Source organism: Delphinus delphis, chromosome 2, assembly GCF_949987515.2.
Source record: "Delphinus delphis chromosome 2, mDelDel1.2, whole genome shotgun sequence".
In the NCBI taxonomy this organism is placed as follows: Eukaryota; Metazoa; Chordata; class Mammalia; order Artiodactyla; family Delphinidae; genus Delphinus; species Delphinus delphis.
In genome coordinates, this window is record NC_082684.1 from 119,985,132 (window position 1) to 120,006,339 (window position 21,208).

The 21,208-nt window shown below is 38.1% G+C and overlaps 1 protein-coding gene across 1 annotated transcript in view; it reads left to right on the forward strand.

Moving 5' to 3' along the window:
* The window catches only part of ASB7 (ankyrin repeat and SOCS box containing 7), a 48,990-nt gene that overhangs the window by 15,437 nt on the left and 12,345 nt on the right, over nucleotides 1–21,208 (forward strand). The window contains exon 5 of the mRNA XM_060005515.1: nucleotides 15,353–15,958. Coding sequence (XP_059861498.1) covers nucleotides 15,353–15,958 — 606 coding nt within the window. The remainder of the gene's footprint in view (nucleotides 1–15,352; nucleotides 15,959–21,208) is intronic.

Here is a 21,208-nt window from a genome sequence, read left to right on the forward strand (position 1 = left end):
GAAGGGTGGAGGTGTGGGGTTCTTTCAAACACAGAAGACACTGAGTAAAGGGCTGAAGAAGAAAGGGAGCATGTTTGGTTTTAGGAACTGAAGAAAATTCAGTATGATTGGAGCATATCTGGTCATTTCTTTGGGGGACAGTGGTGAGCCATTTGACAGAGAGGAGTGGGAGAAACAGCTGTGTGTTGTAGAAAGCTCACTGGGTGTAGTATTGGAAGCTTAGTGAAAGGGCCCAAGACCTCAGGCACTGCTGCCTGGTCAGGACTGCAGCCTCATTTCCTTGCACCCCACACGTATTTATTGAGCACTGCTATGTGCCAGGCACTGTTCTGGGGCTGGGAATACAGTAACAAAGTCCCTGCTGTCGTGGCATTTACATTTCAGTAGTTGACAGTAAATATATGATATCAAGTCATGAAGAAAAAGGAAGCAGAGAAGGGATAAAGAGGTACAGGCTTCTGTTTTAAATTAGGTATTCAGGGAATGCCTCTAATGTGACATGTTAGCTGAGGCCTGAAAGAAACGAAGACCAAACCATGTGTGTATCTGGGAGAAAAGTGTTAAAGTAAAAGTGTTAAAGTAAAAACTCTAGGCTGGGAACATGCTTAGCACTTTCAAGAAAAAGTCAGGAAGACGGTGGCTGGAGCAGAATAATGGGAGAGGGGGGCAAACAGGGCTAAAGAGAGTCAGCTGACATGTTCTGTAGCTCCTAGAAGGCATGGAAAAGACTTTGGACTTTGTTCTGAGTGAGAATGGGGGTGGCATTGACTACTTCTCAACTGAGCAACAATATGAACTTACTTAAGGGCTCACTCTGGCTGCTCTGAGGAAGATAGATTGTGGAGGAGCAGAGGAGAAGTAGGAAAACCTGTCCGGACGCTTTGGAATAGCTCAGGTGAGAGATGTTCGTGGCTTGGGCTACATGATAGCAGTGGATGTGTTGAGAAGTGGTCGGATTCTGGATATATTTTGAAAATGGAGTCAAGAGTATGTGCTGATAGATGGGCTATGAGGTGAGAGGGAAAGAAATTAAGAATAATAGGTTTGGGGGCTGAGGATCAGGAAGAAAAAAAAGAGTTGTCATTTACTGAATGAGCAGGGGAAAGATAGCCAAAGCAATTGAAAAGAAGAAAGGATATAGATATTTAATATCAGCCATTTACCCTACCAGAAATTTTTAATCTCAAGTACATTAAAGGAGCAGATCTTATAATTAAATGTGTACACCTGCACCATGAAACCACCAATGAGTGATCACACAGAGCTTTCAAAACTCAGAGCTAAGAGGTTGCCTGTCTCTGTGCTGTGGTGACAACCATGTGACCACAGAGGGAAGCCTGGTTGTGGAGCAGGTATGTGAAGTACGCTTGCTGCTGCTTGGGAGAAATCCAGTTTCATTGAGGAAATGAGCAAGTTTGACTTGAATCGCTAATACTGGCTATATTCCAAAAGGAAAAAAAAAAGGGAGGCTCTCTTTAGTTTAATCTAAACCTGTGCTGTCTATAGCACGTGTGGCAGCAGGCATACCTCAGAGATACTGAGGGTTGGTTCCAGACCACCACAATAAAGCGAATATTGCAACAGAGGGAGTCACATGAATTTTTTGGTTTCCCAGTGTCTAAAGAAACAATGTACATATCTTAGTTAAAAAATACTTTATAGCTAAAAAATTGCTAACCATCATCTGAGCCTTCAGTGAGTCATAATCTTTTTGCTGGTGGAGGATCTTCCCTCATGTTGATGGCTACTGAGTGACCAGGGTGGTGGTTGCTGAAGGCTGGAGTGGCAATTTCTTAAAATACGACAAAAATTAAGTTTGCCACCATTGATTAACTCTTCCTTTCACGAATGATTTCTCTGTAGCATGCAGTGTGTTTGATAGCATTTTATCCACAGCAGAACTGCTTTCAAGATTGGAGTCAATTCTCTTAAACCCTACTGCTACGTTATCAACTAAGTTTATGTAGTATTCTAAATCCTTTATTGTGATTTCAACAACCTCCACAGCATCTTCACTGAGAGTAAATTCCATCTCAAGAAATCACTTTCTTTGCTCATCCCTGAGAAGCAGCTCCTCACCTGTTAAAATTTTATCATGAGATTGCAGCAATTCAGTCATATCTTCAGGCTCCACTTCTAATTCTAGTTCTCTTGCTAAGTAATCTGCAGTTACTTCCTGCACTGAAGTCTTGAACCCCTCAGAGGCATCCATGAGGGTTGGAATCAACTTCTTCCAAACTCTTGTTAGTATTGATATTTTGTCCCCTTCCCATGAATTATGTATGTTCTTAATGGCATCTGGAATGGTGAATCCTTTCCAAAGAGTTTTCAATTTACTTTGCCCAAATCCATCAGAGGAATCACTAATTATGGCAGCTGTAGCCTTAGGAAATGTATTTCTTCAATAATAAAACTTCATAGTCGAAATTACTCCTTGATCCATGGACTGCAGAATGGATATTGTGTTAGGCATGAAAACAACATTAATCTCATTGTATATCTCTATCAGAGCTCTTGGATGACTAGGTGCATTGTCAATGAGGAGTAATATTTTGAAAGGAGTCTTTATTTCTGAGCAGTGGATCTCGACGTCGAACTTTATATATTCAGTAAACTGTGTTGTACACAGATGTGCTGTCATCCAGGCTTTGTTGTTCCATTTATAGAGCATAGGCAGAATAGATTTGGTAGAATTCTTAAGGGCACTAGGGTTTTGGGAATGGTAAATGTACACTGGCTTCAACTTAAAGTCACCAGCTACATTAACTCCTAACATTGAAACTTTGAAGCCGTGCTTTGACTTCTCTTCTCTAGCTATGAAGGTCCTAGGTAGCATCTTCTTCCAATATAACGCTGTTTCATCCATATTGAAACACTGTTGTTTAGTGTAGCCACCTTCATTAATTATCTTCTGGATAATTTGTTGCAGCTTCTACATCAGCACTTGCTGCTTCACCTTGCATTTTGATGTTATGGAGTTGGCTTCTTTCTTGGAACCTCGTGAATCAACCTCTGCTAGCTTCAGACTGCTCTTTGGATGTTTCCTCACCTCTCTCAGCTTTCACATAATTGAAGAGAGTTAGGGCCTTGCTTTGAATTAGACTTTGGCTAAATTAGGGAATGTCATGGCTGGTTTGATCTTCTATTCAGCCCACTCAGACTTTCTCCATATCAGCAAAAAGGGTGCTCTGCTTTCTTATTATTCCTGTGTTCACTGGATTAGCACTTTTAATTTCCTTTGAGAACATTTCCTTTGCATTCACAACTTGTCTACCTGTTTTGCACAAGAAGCCTAGCTTTTGGCCTATCTCAGTTTTCAACATGCCTTCCTCACTAAGTGTAATCATTTCTAGCTTTTGATTTAAAGTGAGAGACATGTGACTCTTCATTTGAACAGTTAAAGGCCTGATTTCAATATTGTTGTGTCCCAGGGGACAGGGAGGCCTGAGGAGAGGGAGAGAGACTGGGGAACGGCTGGTTGGTGGAGCAGTCAGAACACATAACAGCATGTATTGATTAAGTTCGCTGTCTTATTATGGGCGTGATTCATGGCAACCCTAAATAATTAAAATAGTCACATCTAAGATCACTGATCACCATAACAAGTAGAATAATGATGAAAAAGTTTGAAATATTTTGAGAATTATCCTAATGTGATACAGAGACAGAAAGTGAGCAAATGCTGTTGGAAAATGGCACCGATGGACTTGATCTAGGAGGGGTTGCCACAAACCTTCAATTTGTAAAAATTGCAGTCAGTATCTCTGAAGTGCAATAAAGTGAAGTGCAATAAAATATGTGCCTGTATTTACATTTAAAGTAAACAAAAAATTCAGTTCCGCAGTCACGCTAGCCACGTTTCAAGTGCTCAGTAGCCACACGTGACTAGTAGACATATTAGACCTTGTAGATACAAAATGTTGGCCTATGCAGATAAGTGATATTTTGCTGCTTTACTTTCAAGTATCCTGCTTCAAAATGATGAACACTTAGGGTTTTATAATGTCCAAAAATATTAGTGTTTCTAAACACAAATGTGATGCATATAATAGTACCTCTGTCCAAATCCTGGTAGTCCTTCTGACCAGGTTAGTGTGCTGTTGGAATTATGGGGAAGAGTCACTACTATAAGAGTGTGAATTTTAAGAAACCCACTATTACTATATTCATTTTCCCATTTTGAATCTTTCTGAAAATTCTAATACTACACTGGACATTTCAAGAGAGTAACATTAAGAGACCCTATATTAGCTAGTGTGTTTATTTATCTTCAGATTCAGTGTTTATGCAGACTGACCTGGAGGGCGGTCAGCTGAAGCTCTAGAAGTTAATTCCATAAAACACATCCCTGGAGGAACCTGAGATGAGACACCTGATAAGTGTCTCAGGTCTCCTCTTGGTACAGTAGGTAAAATCCTCTTGATGAAACACAAGAAAATAAATGAAAGAAATAAGTGATTAGAAAAATCCATAGCAGAATGGTGAGAAATTATTTTTAGCTTTTCAAAAATGAAAGATTTTACAAATGGTAATCCCAAATGTGATGAAACAGGAACATTGATGGTAGAAGTTTATTAAAGCAGTTGTGGGAAGAAGTTTAGTAGTATGTTAGATCCTGAGAAATGGGAGATTTTTTTGCCAATATATCTACTTCTATTAATTTATTCCAAGGAAGCAGTCTTAAGTACAGGAATTATTTTCTGTATGAAAATTTTACCCTTTATTATATATAATTTTAAAAATGGAGGCATTTTCAGTGCCCAAATATAGAGGAAAAATTAAGTAATTAGACTATGATTACAATTACGAGTAATTTTTTAAAATGTATAGAAGGAAAGCTGAAAGAAGTCTATCATCAGTGTTGACAGTAGTTATTAGAGAATGCTGGTTTTTGCTTTGATGCTTTTCTAAATTTTTAGTTTTTCATTAACAAAAAAGTAATATTACTTGGGGAAATTCTGTTTGGGAACATTATACCATCTGACTTTCTGGCTCTTTGTTCTGTGTTGAATTATTAGCCAAGTTTTAGGTTTTTGTCTAGATTTTTTATTTCCTCCATTGTTGCTTTTTTTTCCTATAAAAACATGGCACAATGCATAACTGGTTTTTAGAACTCCAAGCAGTGCCTGTGCCTGTGTAACTTAGCTAATTGCATTTGGTGCTTTCTAAAACTTTTAAGAAGAGTAATCACATAAATAGTAAATTATGGTATAATACTTATACATATATTTTGTAAAATTCTGACTTTCCTGCTTTTAGGATTTTGTAATGTCCAAAAGTATTTGAGCTTTTAGACACAAATGGGAAGCTTATAATAACCTCTGTACAAATCCTGGTAATGTTTTTGAACAGTTCAGTTTATATATTCCAAGCCTCAGAGTAACCAGTAAAAAAAAAAAAAAAGATAATGCAAAGAAGTATAGCTAAACTGTCAATGGAGACATTAAAATGGAATGTTAAAAAATGTTCTGATAGTACAAAGAAAAAAAATGGTAGTAAAGGGAAGAAGAGGGACAATAGAGGAGACAGATGGAAAACAAATAATAAAATGGTAAATCTAAACTCAACTATATCAATAATTATATTAAACATTAAGGGACTGAACAATCCAATTAAAATTTAGAAATTATCAGAAAGGTAAGTAGACAAAACTCAATTACATGCTGACTACAAAGATAATACTTTAAATATAAAGGTACAGGTAGGTTGAAAGTAGATGAATGGATGGGATATATCATGGAAATATGTCATGCAAATGGCAAGCATGTGAAGGCCCAAGTGGCTACATTAATATCATATAAAATAGATTGCAAGACATAGACTATTACCAGAACTAAGGAGAGACATTTCACAGGGACATATGGGGCACTTCATTAGGAGGAATAATAGTCATAAAATGTGCATACATCCAGGAAGAGAACTTCAAAATACGTGACGCAAAAAATTTGAAGGGAATTTCAAAATATGTGTTAAAGTGAGAAATGGACAGTTTCACAGTCTTGAATGTTGGAGATTTCAACATCTCTCAGCAATTGATAGAACATCTAGATATAAAAAATCAATAACTATAGAAAAATCTAAAAACCATTATCAAACACATTGACCTAATATTTTTGAAAATTGCATCCAGTACCTTCAGAATATACATTCTTTTGTGTGCATGCTGTGGACACTAGGATAAACCATATGCTGGCAATAAAATACGTGTCAGTAAATTTTAAAAGGCTGAAATCTTAAGGGTATATTCCCTAACTGCAATGGAATTCTGTTAGAAATCAACAACAATAACATGTCTAGGACAAACTCAGACATTTAGAAATTAAACAAATTTTGAACTGAATGATAGTGAAAATACAATATATCAGAATTTGTGGGATGTACTAGAGCAGTGCTTAGGAATTTATAGCTATAAATGTTTGAATAGCAGAGAAGAACCATCTTAAATCAATTACTGAAGTTTTTACCTTAAGAAACTTGAAAAAGAAGAAATTGAGCCCAAAGTGGCTGTTGCCATTTACCCTCTCTGCTCCCCAACAGTCTCTGTGTCACATTATCATGGGAGCTGGAATCCTCCTCGATGATGGAAGGGACTGACCTGATTTTGGAGCCCATGGAAATTCCCCATGCCTGGAGCATTGTTGAAAATAACTGTGGTCTTGATCTAGGTGGCAAACAAACTGGGAAGGCCAACAGTAGTTGGCCTTTCTTAGGCTGTAACTGAGGCTGTAACACCAGTTGGGGCAAGCAACAGAGCAGCCTCACATTTAACAGGAGACCTGGCAAATGAGACAGCCATGTGGGCTTTGATAAGCTACTACATATTTCTGGGAATTTGGAAGGCTGATACATACTTAAGAAAGGCCAGAGAGGGCCCCAGTTATCTACTCACCCCTGGCTGAACATGAGACCAGAAAATGGAAGCTGTAAATTGTAAATTGTCTGTTTATTGAATGTGTGTCTCAACCTATACACAGATCTCTTGGGCAAAGGGTGGAAGCCTTACTGGCTCAAATTGTTTAAGCACAACCTCTGACCAGTTACTGGTCAAACGTAAGTTATTCCTAGGAGCGGCCCCTAGAAGCCAGACTTTAATAATAACAACTGAGCAGAGACGTAAGTGGCTGTATACTATAAGGGAGACAGACTATGTAGAATTAGTCTAGGCAATTCACTAAAACAAATAGCAGCAACAGCCCACCTGGAAGAGGTGAGGTTCAAAATCCAGGGGTGCTATGATATAGTCTAAAATCTTCAATTTTCAGTAAAATTATGAGACATGCTAAGAAACAGGAATGTATTGCTCATACACAAGAAATGAAACTAGCTAATAGAAAGTGTTTATGAAGGGGCCCAGATGTTACACTTAGTTAACAAAACTTCAGAATAGCTATTATAAATGTATTCAAAGAACTAAGGACACCATGTTCAAAGAATTAAATGAAAACATGTGACAGTGACAAATCAAATAGGAATGATCAATAAAGAGATAGAATACATATAATTTTATATATGAAAATGGGAATGTATGTATATACATATATATAAATAGAAATTCTAGAGTTGAAAGTACAGTAACTAAAATGAATTCATTAGAGTGGTTAACAGCAGATTGGAGCTGGCAAAAGAAGGAATCAGTGACCTTGAAAATTTATCAATAGACATTATCTAGTCTGAGGAACATATAGAAAAAAGAATTTTTAAAAATATCAACAACAATAAGATATGTAAGACATCTTATGGCCAAAATAACTTATGTTTGACCGGTAACTGGTCAGAGGTTTTGCTTAAGCAATCTGAGCCGGTAAGGCTTCTACCCTTTGCCAAGGAGATCTGTGTATAGGATGAGACACATTTAATAATCAGACAATTTACAAGTATGCCCCAGCTTCCATTTTCTGGCCTCATGTTCAGCCAGGGATGAGTAGATAACTGGGGTCCTCTCTGGTCTTTCTTAAGCATGCATCTGCCTTCCCAATTCCCAGAAATATGTAGCAGCTTATCAAAGCCCACATGGCTGTCTCATTTGCCAGGTCTCCTGTTAAATGTGAGGCTGCTGTGTTGCTTGCTGCAAGCAGTATCACAGCCTCAACTCAGGGCCCCATAGACCTGTGGAACATTATCAAGCATACCAATATATGCATGAGGCATAATGGGAGCCAGAAAAGAGAGGGGAAAGCGAGAAAGGGAAAGAAAAAAATATTTGAAGAAGAAATGACTGAAAACTTCCTATATTTGATGAAAAATGCTAAACTATACATCTGAGACACTCAGTGTCTCCAAGTAGGATATTCATCTAAGAGATGTAATTGTCAAACTGGGGAATGTTAAAAACAAAGAGAAAATCTTGAAAGCACCTAGAGAAGTGATGCATTATGTACGAGGGATCCTCAATGATAAGATTAACAGCTGATTTCTCATAAGAAACAACAGTGGCCAGAAGACAATGGGATGACATCTTGTAATTACTGAAAACAAATAACAGTCAACCAGCAATTTTAAATCCAGCCAAATTGTCCTTCAGAAATGAAGGTGATAGGGCTTCCCTGGTGCCACAGTGGTTAAGAATCCGCCTGCCAACGAAGGGGATATGGGTTCGAGCCCTGGTCCAGGAAAATCCCACAGGCCACGGAACAACAAAGCCCGTGAACCACAACTACCGAACCTGCGCTCTAGAGTCTGTGAGCCACAACTTCTGAGCCCTCACACCTAGAGCCCGTGCTCCGCAACAAGAGAAGCCACCACAATGAGAAGCCTGCACACCACAACAAAGAGTAGCCCCCACTTGCCGCAACCAGAGAAAGCCCACGTGCAGCAACAAAGACCCAACTCAGCCAAAAATAAATTAATTAATTTAAAAAAAGTAAAAGCCAATAAGAATATTTTAAAAAAAAATTTTAAGTGAAGGTGATATAAAGATGTTCCCAGATAAAGCGAATTTGTTGCTCTCAGACCTGCCTTACGAGAAGTACTGAAAGAAGTCCTTCCAGCTGAAAGAAAAGGACCATGTGTAATCCAAATTCACAGAGCAAATAAAGATCACTGGTAAAGGTAATTATGCATGTAAAAAACAGTATATTTGTTTTCTATTGCTGTGTAACAAATTACACAAATATATGACAATACAAGATATTACCTCACAGTTTTAAGGTGTTGGCCAGACTGTTCTCATCTGTAGGCTTAAATGGAGAAGAATTTGCTTCCAAGCTCATTCAGGTTGTTAGCAGATGAATTCCCTTGGATGTACAGGACTGAGGGCCTCAGCTTCTTGCTGGCTACTGGCTGAAGGTTGCCAGTAGTTCCTAGAGATAACCTGCAGAGTCTTGGCCTGTGGGCTTTCCCATCAAGTCTCCTTAGTTCATCAAGGCAGCAGTGAAAGTTGCTACAGTGAGTCTGCTAGCAAGATGGAGTCTTGTGTATCATAACATAACCACAGTAGTGACATTCCGTCACCTTTGCCAGATTCTGTTGGTTAGAAGGAAGTCACAGTTCCTGCTCATACTCGAGGGGAGAGAATTACACAAAGGTATGAGCATCAAGAGGCAGGGATTATGGGAGGGGCCCCCTTAAAATTGTGCTGCCAGAGACAATGGAAATATATTCCCCCTTTTTCATCTCTTAAAAGACAACAACATAAAACAGTAATTATAAAACTATTGTTGGGCTTATATAAAGATGTAATATATATGACAATAATAGGACAAAGGAAGGGAGAGGAAAGGGGGCTATCTTGGAACAGTTTCTATATACTGCTACAATTAAATTCAAAGTAAGAATAGGAATGAAATAACAAAGAGAAGAAAAGAAATCCGTGGAATTGAAAATGGACAAATGATGGAGAAAATTTATGAAACAGAAAAAGCTGGTTCCTTGAAAAGATCAGTAAAATTGATAAAATCTCTAGCTAGACTGATGAAGAAAACAAAAGACACGTACCAATATCAAGTATGGAAAAAACTGTTTTCACTACAGATCTTATAGATACTAAAAGGATAATAAGGAATATAATGAATACCCTTCTGCCATTTAGAAGAAATGAACAGATTCCTCAAAAGACACATATGGCCACAACTGACCCAAGGGAAAAATAGAACAATCTAATAGTCCTACATCAAAGAAATTTAGTTCATAATTAAAACTTTACACTAAAAGTCTTTAGGTGGACCCAGCTGCCTTTTCTGTTGAAATATTTCAAATATTAAAGGAATAAACAATAACAGCACTACCCAAACTCTTTGAGGAAACACTTCCAAACTTATTGTATAAGGCATATAGTACCCTGAAACCAAATAAAGACATTGCAAGAAATGAAAACCACAGACCAGTTTCACTCATGACAAAAGTTAGAAATAACCTTAACAAAATACTATCAAATCTCATCCATCATTATATAAAAAAGAATATTACATCACGACCAAGTAGTGTTTATCCCAGGAATGCAAGCTTTGTTTAACATCTGAAAATATGATGAGTAATTTACCCTCTTAATAGAATAAAAGTAAATACCAAATGATCCTTTCAATAGATGCAGAAAATGCATGTGACAGTATAGTATACCCATTCATCATAAAGACTCTCAGCAAGCCAAAAGCAGAAGACAACTTCCAAACCCTAAGGAAAGACACCTGTGAAAAACTACAACTTACATCATAGTAAATGGTGAACTGCTGAATTCTTTCCCTCTGAGATTAGGAACATGGCAAGGGTATATGCTTTTACTACATTTTGTCAACATTTTATTGTTCAAATAAGGGTCCTGGGATTGGAAAGGAAGAAGTAAAGCTGTCTTTATTTGCAGAGAACATAATTGTATGTTTAGAAAATCATAAGAAATCTCAAAAACATTCTAGAACTAAAAAGTGAATTTAGCTAGATTACAGAATACACAAGTTGGTATACAAAAATCAATTTTATTTCTCTATACCAGTAATTAACATTTAGAAAATGAAATGTAAAAACAATTCATTATGATAGCAACAAAGTTTAGTAATAAATGTAATGAAAGATGTGCAGTACTTGTATGCTGAAAAGTACAAAACATTGCTGAGGGAAATTAAAGAAGACCTAAATAAATAGAGAGGTATTCTGTGCTCATGGTTTGGAAGAATAAATATTATTTAGATAATTTGGGGCAGATTTACATTTTTAGAGTTGGTAGAGTTCCAGTCAACATTGTAACAGGCTTGTTTGAAGAAATTGGTAGGTTGATTCTAAAATTTATTGCCCAAAACAGTTTAAAGAAGGTTTGAGAATGTTACCTGCTATCAAAACTTACTATAAAGCTGCAGTAATCAAGACAATCTAGTACTGGTATATGGATACACTTTTAGATCAGTGGAACAGAATAGAGTTCAGAAATAGATCCACACTTGTATGGTAAATTGTTTTGTGGCAAAGGCACCAGGATAAATCATCGAGGAAAGGTAGTTTTTTAAACAAATTGTGCTGGATTAAATAGATATTTATATGGAGAATAATGAACGTTGATCTGATCTTACGCTGTACACAGAAATCAGCTAGGAATGGACCATTGCCCTAAATATAAGAGTTAAAAGTATAAAACTTCTAGAAGAAAACAAAACCTATGTGACATTGTGTTGGGCAAAGATTTCTTAAACAGGACACAAAAAGCACAAACCATAGAAGAAAACAAATGACAGTAGATTTCATCAAAATTCAGAACTTTTGCTCTTCAAAAGACACAGTATAGGAAATGAAAAGGCAAGCCATAGACTAGGAGAAAATACAAAACATATCTGACAAAGGGGCTTGTATCCAGAATATATACACAATTGAGTTTTAAACTAATAATGAGAACAACTACACAATAAAAATGGGTAAATGATTTCAACAGACACTTCACAAAAGAAAGTATATGAATAAGCCCAGTATCAGAACAAGCCCAGTATCAGTAGTCATCAGGGTAATGTATATTAAAATCCCAATAAGTTACCACTTTATACTCAATAGAATTGATAAAATTAAAATTACTAATAATGCCAAGTATTAGTGAACATGTAGAACATTAGGAACTCTCATACATTGCTGGTGGGAGTGTAATATTGTATAGTCGCTTAGAAAAACAGTTTGGCCCTTTTTTAGGAGGTTAAATGTACATTTAACATATGACCAGCAATTCTCTCCTAGGTATTTAGCCAAGTGAACTGAAAACATATATCCACAAACAGACTTGTATATGAATGTTCACAGTAGCCTTATTCATTATAGCCTAGGAATAACCCATTTATCCATTTGCTACTGACTATATAAATAATAACTATATATCCATATTATGGAATACTGTTCAGCAATACAAAGGGATTAAAATTTTTTTTACATCTTTATTGGAGTATAATTGCTTCACAATGGTGTGTTAGTTTCTGCTTTATAACAAAGTGAATCAGTTATATATATACATATGTTCCCATATCTCTTACCTCTTGCGTCTCCCTCCCTCCCATCCTCCCTATCCCACCCCTCCAGGCAGTCACAAAGCACCGAGCTGCAAAGGGACGAACTTTTGATGAACCACAACAACATGTATGAATTTCAGAAACATTATGATAAGTGAAATAAGTCAAATACAAAAGCCTAATACTCTATGATTCCACTTATATCAAATTATAGAAAGGCAAAACATTAGTGGTTGCCTGAGGTCTAGAGTCTGGGCAGGAAATTGTCTATAAAGAGGCAGGAAGGAACTTTTTGAGATGATGGGAATATTTTGATTGTAGTGGTAGTCACATGACTGTATACAATTCGTCAGAGTTCATCAACCTGTATACTTAAAATGGTTCAGTTTTATTGCACCTCAGTAAAGCTGTTGGAAAGAAAGAACCATATTGGTAGGGAATGTTTGTCTGCTTTTATTTATATATGCTTTCAAACTTTTCAGATGGGTTTCTTGAGACTGATACAATTTGTATTAAATAGGTTGCACCTGGGGGGAGAAAGCTTGCTAAAGCAGACAAAGTTATGAGGTGATGGGGCTACCATGTTAGTGTTCAGCGAAGGATTTTCTGTTGAAGGAACATTTGAACAGACACAGATGAAGTGAATTCAGTTAAGTCAAAAAAGGTCTCTTCACATGTGCCCTGCACATTTCTTACAGAATTTATATCTAGGTGTTTTGTAGTTTCTGCTACTATTACAAATAAGATCTTTTTCTTATCTTATTGCGTTGGCTAATAATCCTTAAATTAATTTTTGTTTTCATCTTTGTCTTATATTTCCTATTTGTTAATTTCTTGAGGAAAGTAACTATACAGATTGTATATGTTGTTAACCTACAGTCTTCCTTCTGTGCTGTGTTTCCAGTGTGTGCTCAATTAATGGATTTTAGTGGTTTTTACTTAGACTAAGCAGATCATTGCTGTATTTGTTAATCTTTGTTTTTCCTAGCTCAGTATAGCACCAAGTTGTAAGTAGAATCTAAAAAAGACCTGAGGTGGAAAACTAAAGATGCCAGTGCAATTTTATGTAACATAATTTTAATTTTACTGTCAAACAAAGCGAGTATAGGATGCACATGAGACTGTTTGCTGGCAACTTTAAAGGCACCCATGGTGGATGAAAGGTGGGAGCAGTGAAAAAAGGTATTCTTGAATTTCACTAACAGATTAAAAGAGAATGTCTGGAAGCAGTTGATTGGTCAGGTATAGATTAGGGATGGCCATCTTGGCAAGATTTACGGTTTTATTTGAATAGAAGGGGTTCTTTTATATTTCATGCCTGTCTTAGTCTACTTTAGGTAAGTGAGGTATCTGAAAACAGATTTGAGGGCTCAGCATCATCTGTCAAAATGGCAACAGTAGCTCATGTTCATGCCTTACCAGTAGATGGCAGCAATGTGCATTGTTTAAATATTCTTGCTCCTTTTTTTTAAATTAAGTAGTGAATAGGTACTGTATATTTTTCTTTTAGTGAAGACCAAGGCAGATATGATACCCTCATTTTCTTTAAACACATAAAAGTCATATTAGTGTTGTGTAATATCAGTTTATATGAAATAATCTTAGAAATTCAACTGATATAGCTTACCTAAAAAGTGTTAACTTTTTATAACTTTTGTTGTAACTATTTCTTAATTGAAATTTGTATTCTCCACAGTATTATTACTATTTTAGATACAGTTTTCTGCCTCATAGGTTTTTCTAAGAGACCAAGCTGTCATAAAATGTTTTAGAACTAAGCAACATTTTACTAAACAAAATGCAAGTGTTTTGTTTAATCACATGACTGTGGAGGCTTTTTGTTTGTTTGTTTGAAGAACACTTATGAATTTTTCTCTTTCATGAACAAGCTAAAAATTAATGGTGACTTTTATAAGAAGAAAGTATTTTAATCCTTGGTAGTTAGGTCCAACCAGTTATCTTCACACAGAATTGCTGGCCTCCAGGAAGTGACCTCCCTATAGCATATGAGGGTTCTTGCCCCTTTTCTGCCCTTGTCCAGGAAGGCTAGTGGGATGAGAGCTGTGTAGAACTGACCCTCAGCTTTAGGAAAGACTGGGGGCAGGTGACAAAAGTCTGTGAGTTGAGGAGTCATACAGCAGATAAATCATTTTAGTTTCTTTTCTTCTCTTTTATTTCTTTTTTTTCTTCCAGAAATCTGTCGATTTAGGAGAGAGGTTTGGAACTGTTTTAGAAAATAATATTTATTCAGTGCTGAGGTTTCTCCCAATTTTTCACACAATGTGTACTGTTTAATTCTTAAAAACTGCAAAGTTCTTGTAAAACGAAGAATTCAGAATAGAGTTTTATCTTATAAAAACATGATTTATCAAGATCACTTAACATATATCTTACATGTTTTGGAATTCTTACAGATCACAGAAAACCTTTTTTTTTTTTAATTTTTACCTAATACACCCTAAAACAACACAGTCTGCCAGACCACAGTACATCCGTAATTTAGAGCAGCAGATGTTGCTACACATGCTTCTTTTTAAGACCAAGAAGCAGCAGAAGAGAAAATAAAACAAAAAGTTCAAAACAGAAGAGCAACATGAAACAGTACAGAGATGAGGGAGTTGGGAAGCCAAGGGCAATTGGTGAAATTAGCAAAGAGAGGGGATGTGGTGATCTGGACTCTGTGTTTTTTGTATATAGCTTTTAAATGCTTTGTAAGTCATATACTCATCCTATTAATCGAGGTTTGATAACTTTCTACTAAAATTTTTTTTCCATTAAAACGGTATTTCAATTAAGCTGAGGCAAGAAGGAATTAATATTCATTATAGTGTTTAATCATTTCACATTTCATATGAGAATTGGCTAAGATGTGCTGTGCCATGGCAGAGTTCGTTGCTTTGTCTCAGAGTCTGCTAATGTTTTCATTTTGGTTTTAACTCTAGCTGATCCCACAGTTAAGGACTTAATCGGAGGCTTCACTGCACTTCATTACGCAGCCATGCATGGCCGGGCTCGGATTGCACGCCTGATGTTAGAATCTGAATACAGGAGCGACATTATTAATGCAAAAAGCAATGATGGCTGGACTCCCCTTCATGTGGCTGCTCACTATGGTAGGGACTCATTTGTCCGACTCCTACTGGAGTTCAAGGCTGAGGTTGACCCGCTCAGTGATAAAGGTACAACGCCGCTTCAGCTCGCCATTATCCGAGAGAGGTCAAGCTGTGTGAAAATCCTCCTGGACCACAATGCCAACATCGACATTCAGAACGGTTTCCTGTTGCGATACGCTGTGATCAAAAGCAATCACTCTTATTGCCGAATGTTCCTTCAGAGAGGAGCAGACACAAACTTGGGTCGCTTAGAAGATGGACAAACTCCTTTACATTTGTCTGCCCTTAGGGATGACGTGCTTTGTGCACGGATGTTATATAATTATGGAGCGGACACGAACACAAGGAACTATGAAGGACAGACCCCACTGGCTGTTTCAATAAGCATTTCTGGAAGTAGTCGACCGTGTTTGGATTTCTTACAAGAAGTCACAAGTATGTAATTTAATTATTACTACTATTACATTTTTTTTAAATTTTGCATCTTCTGAGGAGCTTAAGGTATTTTTACAACTTAAAATGACCAGACATTAATGATTCTTATTAGCCTTGCTCATTCCATTCTTCTGAACTGAAAAGAAAGCTCTATATCACAGGATTTCATTAAAAATTCAGTTATGTTACTAGAAGTAAATGGGGGTAGATAGGGTGTTAGAACACCCTCGATGTTAGATGTTAAGATCGATGCTAGAACAAGGCAGTTCCTACTGGTCATAAACATAGTCTTTCCAGGCTTTCCTGGAATTGAGACTGAGGAATTAGGAGAATTTTGGATCTTAGCATCCATAGCTATGGAAGTGTCCTAGAATTTGTGCTTTATTGCTAAGCTGTTGCTCATGTTTTATTGTTGCTTTTCTTCTTCTTTACAATGTGAACACACATGAAATGGAACAGCAGTGTTATTTATCAGACATCCTAGTAATGCAGGTTAAGGATGATAGAAATCAGAAAGTGTTGTAAAGAAAAATTTGCTCCCAGTGGAAAATTTGGTGCCACTGTCTCTGGCCCACACAGGACTGTATAACTGACCTGTTTTTGTGTGGGCACTTTTTTTTAAAGCCAGGAAAAGTGTCTGACCCATTGTGTGTAGTGGTGCGTGTGTTCGTGTTGTTTTTCGGATAGAGGTATTAGTTTGTGTGGAGTAGCCACCCTCTCCTGTCCGACTTCCTTGTGACCAGTCGAGTATGTGTCTCAGAGCTTAACATCACACATGAAGCCACAGTCTATAAACAGAACATTTGTCTGCCACACTTTTTAATGAATTCCCCTTCCTTACCTAAGTTTTATGTTTCATTCATTGTTATGGAAGAAGAAACACATTCTGGGTACCAGGTACTGGAGGGTGAGGAGTTTACTTGACCTGCTTGTAAATAATCCACTGCCCCCCTGAGAGCTGAATTTGGGAGTAGAAAACTTATGAAGAAATGAAATGTAATTTGTATTTTGTTTATTCATAAGAAAGGAAGGATGAAATTATTACCACTAAGTATATTCAGACTCAAGCATAAAAAGAAATCACACTCAGGATCTAACTCATGCTGTCCAATAGAACTTTCTGTAATGATGGAAATGGTCTCTGTGCTGTTGACTGTGGTAGCCACTAGCCCCATGTGGCTGTTGAACACTTATTATGTGGCAAGTGCCACCCAGGAACTGAATTTTTAATTTTATTTAATTAATTTAAATTTAAACATCCACAAGTGCCTAGTGGCTGTCGACTTGTACAGCACAGATATGCCTGCCTTGGGAGAGATGTTTTGGGCTATCTGGTAGGTGGTCCCTTGCAGAAAGCTTTTGAGGCACACTGATGTACCCAGAGACAGGAGATGTTATGTGTGCTGATTCCTCCCCAGCTGACCCTTCAGATCCAGGCCACATTTTAGGAAAAGACTACAGCAAAAATTCAAATGCTGATTCTCTCAGCAAATGTTCTAGCAGTTTTCATTTATATAGACCAGTAGGGGTGTTGGTGTAGTGAAAGATAAGATTACTCTTGAACTTGAGGTTAGAATTCTGTCGTGGTATGTAGCCTATAACGTATATCTTATTCTTAATAAATTTTGAATATATATTTGTTGTTGCTGCTATTGTTGTTGTTTTAACTTAACACTAGAGGCTCATGGTTAAATTACCTTGTCTGTCTTCAGGAAGGCATGTTACACACATAAATGCCACAGCCTTGTTTGTTAAATACTTTGCTCCGTGGTTAATTGTGGTAGACTAGGGCTAGACTATGTTAGACCAGCCATGACTCTACCACATATTAGCTGTAACTTTGGGTGGGTTAGCTAACCACTTTGTGCCTCTGTGTCCTCATCTTAAAATTGGGGTAATTATATCTGTCTTACAGGCTTGTTGTGAGGATTGAATGAGTTAATATTTATAAAGCACTTAAAACAGTACCTGGCACATTTTAAGTGCTATATATGTTTTTTTTTTAATAAAATAATTAATTAAGTGAGGGTAGATGAACAGCAAGAGCTGGCTTGCTACCTACAGAGTGAACCCCTTAGATTCTTATTCTACCCTAGCCTCTATTTTCAAATCTATAAACTGTTGTGTGGTCTGCATCTGGAGACAGGCAGCCAGGGGGATGGGGGGAGCTGCCCCTTCATCCCCCGGCCCTTGGAGCTGCTCAGTTCCACCATGGAATGCTGCTGGTGAGCAAGAATGTTGAGTTAAAAAAGAGATTCACACATACCTTTAAAATTAGGACAGATAGAAAAATCGACGGGACTGCCTCTTTGTGTTTGAGTTCTCCACTGCACCTAGAGCAGAGCCATACACCTCAGTAAGTGTGGGTTGGCTGATTGGCTGCATCTGTAAGGATGGTAGCTGAGCAAACTTGGGATGCTTTTCAGAAGTGAAGGACCATCTGTCCTTGGAAGGCTGCAGTTATCCTCTGTCTTCAGGTGATGCAACATAATTCATTACTTCTTGACTTTGCTGTCAGTGGTGTTTCCTGCCAAAAGCAAATTAAGTGTTTCTGCTTCACCTGTGCATTATTTATTAGATTTTCTTTTCCTAGTGAATAATTATGTGCTAGAAGGACCAACTGTAGCTGATGCCCTCTGGAGGTCTGTACTGGCTCTCTTGGAAACCAGAGTGAGGACTTCCCTGGTGACGTAGTGGTTAAGGATCCACCTGCCAATGTAGGGGACATGGGTTCGAGCCCTGGTCCGGGAAGATCCCACATGCCGCGGAGCAGCTAAACCTGTGTGCTGCAACTACTGAGCCTGCGCTCTAGAGCCCGCAAGCCACAACTACTGAGCCCATTGCCACAACTACTGAAGCCCACACGCCTAGAGCCTGTGCTCCGTAACAAGAGAAGCCACCGCAATGAGAAGCCCATGCACTGCAACAAAGAGTAGCCCCCCACTCGCCACAACTAGAGGAAGCCCGCGTGCAGCAATGAAGACCAAATGCAGCCAAAAATAAATAAATTAATCAAATAATTTTTAAAAAAGAAAAGAAAACCAGAGTGAAAGATGGTTGGGTGGTTCAGGGAGCCATCAAGTCAAATCCCTGAGCTCCTTTCAGTCTTTACTGCTGCTGAGAGCTACCGCTCTCTAGGCCCCGAGTCCTTGGCCTCACATCTGAGAACTCAGACTCCTGAGGTGTAAGGACAGCAGAAATACCACTTGGTGGTCTTTATTCAGGGCCATTTTACTAGAGAGCAAGTTATTTAAATTGGAAGAACTCAAGACAATCATAATCCTAGAATCTAAAAGCTACTGTGGCTTTTTAGAAAAATTGCCAGAAAAACTCTGATACACACACTCCATAAAAACAGAGCAGGTCAAGTGGCTTAGTTATAAGGTAGTATCTGTGGGTGCCTTGTTGGTCACAGTAGAGGGAGAAGCCACAAAGAGGTGGTGTTAATTCTACAGACAGACTTCCAGAAACCTCTGCCTTCTAGAATGGCTGGAACTCAATGTGGTCACCTCCAGAAAGCCAGTCAACTGAAGGAGCAGCTTTTTTGTGCCCTGGAACGGTAAATACAGCTAAGAAGAGTCAAGGATCCTACCTGGAGAATGAGGATCACCTTGCTGAGGGAAAGGTGTTTCCTGCTTAGAGAAGCCAGTTTTTGGTCTTTTAGTTCTTTTACTAGATAAAAAAAGAGTGGCGCAAATAAACTAAAGGGACAACAACAGAGAGAGCAATGAAGATGTGACTGATGACAGGTAGAAATGGTGATGACAGACAGCAGCAGACGTTCTGATGGAGGTCCATTGATGGAGGATGATGGAGGTCCGTTGATGGAGGTCTATTGGAGACAGTCATTCTGAGGGTCATGCAAATGCATGCAGTTGATTAAAGTAGAATAATTTGTACGTAGCATTTGCACAGACACCATTTGGAGCTAAGAGGATTATGGAAACTCTGGCATATAGGAATGGGCAAAAATTCTCTAGCTGAAGATAAAGAGCAGAGATTGTAGGAATGTTTGCCCAATTCAAAAGAAAAAATTAACATTTATGCACAAGAAAGGGCACAAGAAAGAGCACAAGAAAATGTTGTTAAAAGAGGTGCAACGTTAAAACTTCAAGAAAGACTATTTCATAAGTAAAGCTTACCCTGAGAAATGGTTAAATAATAATAGAACTCTCCTTGAGCAATGGGATTTTAATCTAGTGCTCTTTTCCCCTTATCATCTCCCTGCCCTACAATGTAAACTTTCCGAGTCAAGGAGTTACTCAGAATATGAAAGTTTTTTAAGAAAGAGAGATTTCATGAGAAAGCAGTTTTGCCCTCTCTCCTGTTTCATGCCCTGCCCCCCACCCCCAAATACCCACACCTTGGTGAGCTAGGAGGACTGCAGTGACTGGAGTCAGAGAAACATTTATTCTCCAGGTGGGGTAAGACTCTGGTGAAGTCTCTTCTCTTGGAGAACAGACTTTGTTATGAAGTTTCTGAGTGTATGTCAGATAGTTATTCTCACCCTCCCCCTGGCAGAGCCATGAGGGGGTCTTTATTGGCTCTTCATGTGAGAACCTGATGGGGTTCCTGAAAGGAAAGCTCAGAACATCGGGTGTTTCCTAAGACTGTGGCTCTCCCTCTCAGGCTGGTCCATGCACAGCTCCTGGCAGTTTGTCACAATGACCATTTAAGTGTTCCTACCAGTTTGTGGCTCCAATAGCTACTGCTGCAGGTGCACAGATTTCAGCTGTGACTCTAGATCTGATTCTCTCTCCAGATTTTATGGTGGTTTGCCCTGTGACATCAGTTTACTGATGGGTCCTAGATAAGTCATTAATTTCAGTTTGTTTGGCTTTTTCTTCTTATAAGGACTGGAGCGAGGACTTCAAGTTCATTATATGTTGGAGCTGAAACCAGAAGTCTATTCATTATTTTTATCATTTTTACTTACAATGCGAAAATCATCCTATCCATGGTCCCTTGGGCTGAGTAGAATTTTGCCCACTTGTATTCAGAGGCATGTGTCTCCTTTATAGCGTCCTGAAGGTTTCTCAGCTGTGCCTGTGTCATGGGTGCTGTTGAATCAGCTGAGTCTGGTGGTGGAGAGAGCAGTTAATGGGCTCTTGACCCAGTGTCTGACTTACCTAATAAACTTGGGCAAGCTGATTAGCCTCCACCTGCCTCATGGGTCTGTTTCCTTCTCTGAAAGATGGGGGTATTAGACCATAGTCCGTGGAGTCCCTCCTTTTAAAAATTCTTGCCAAT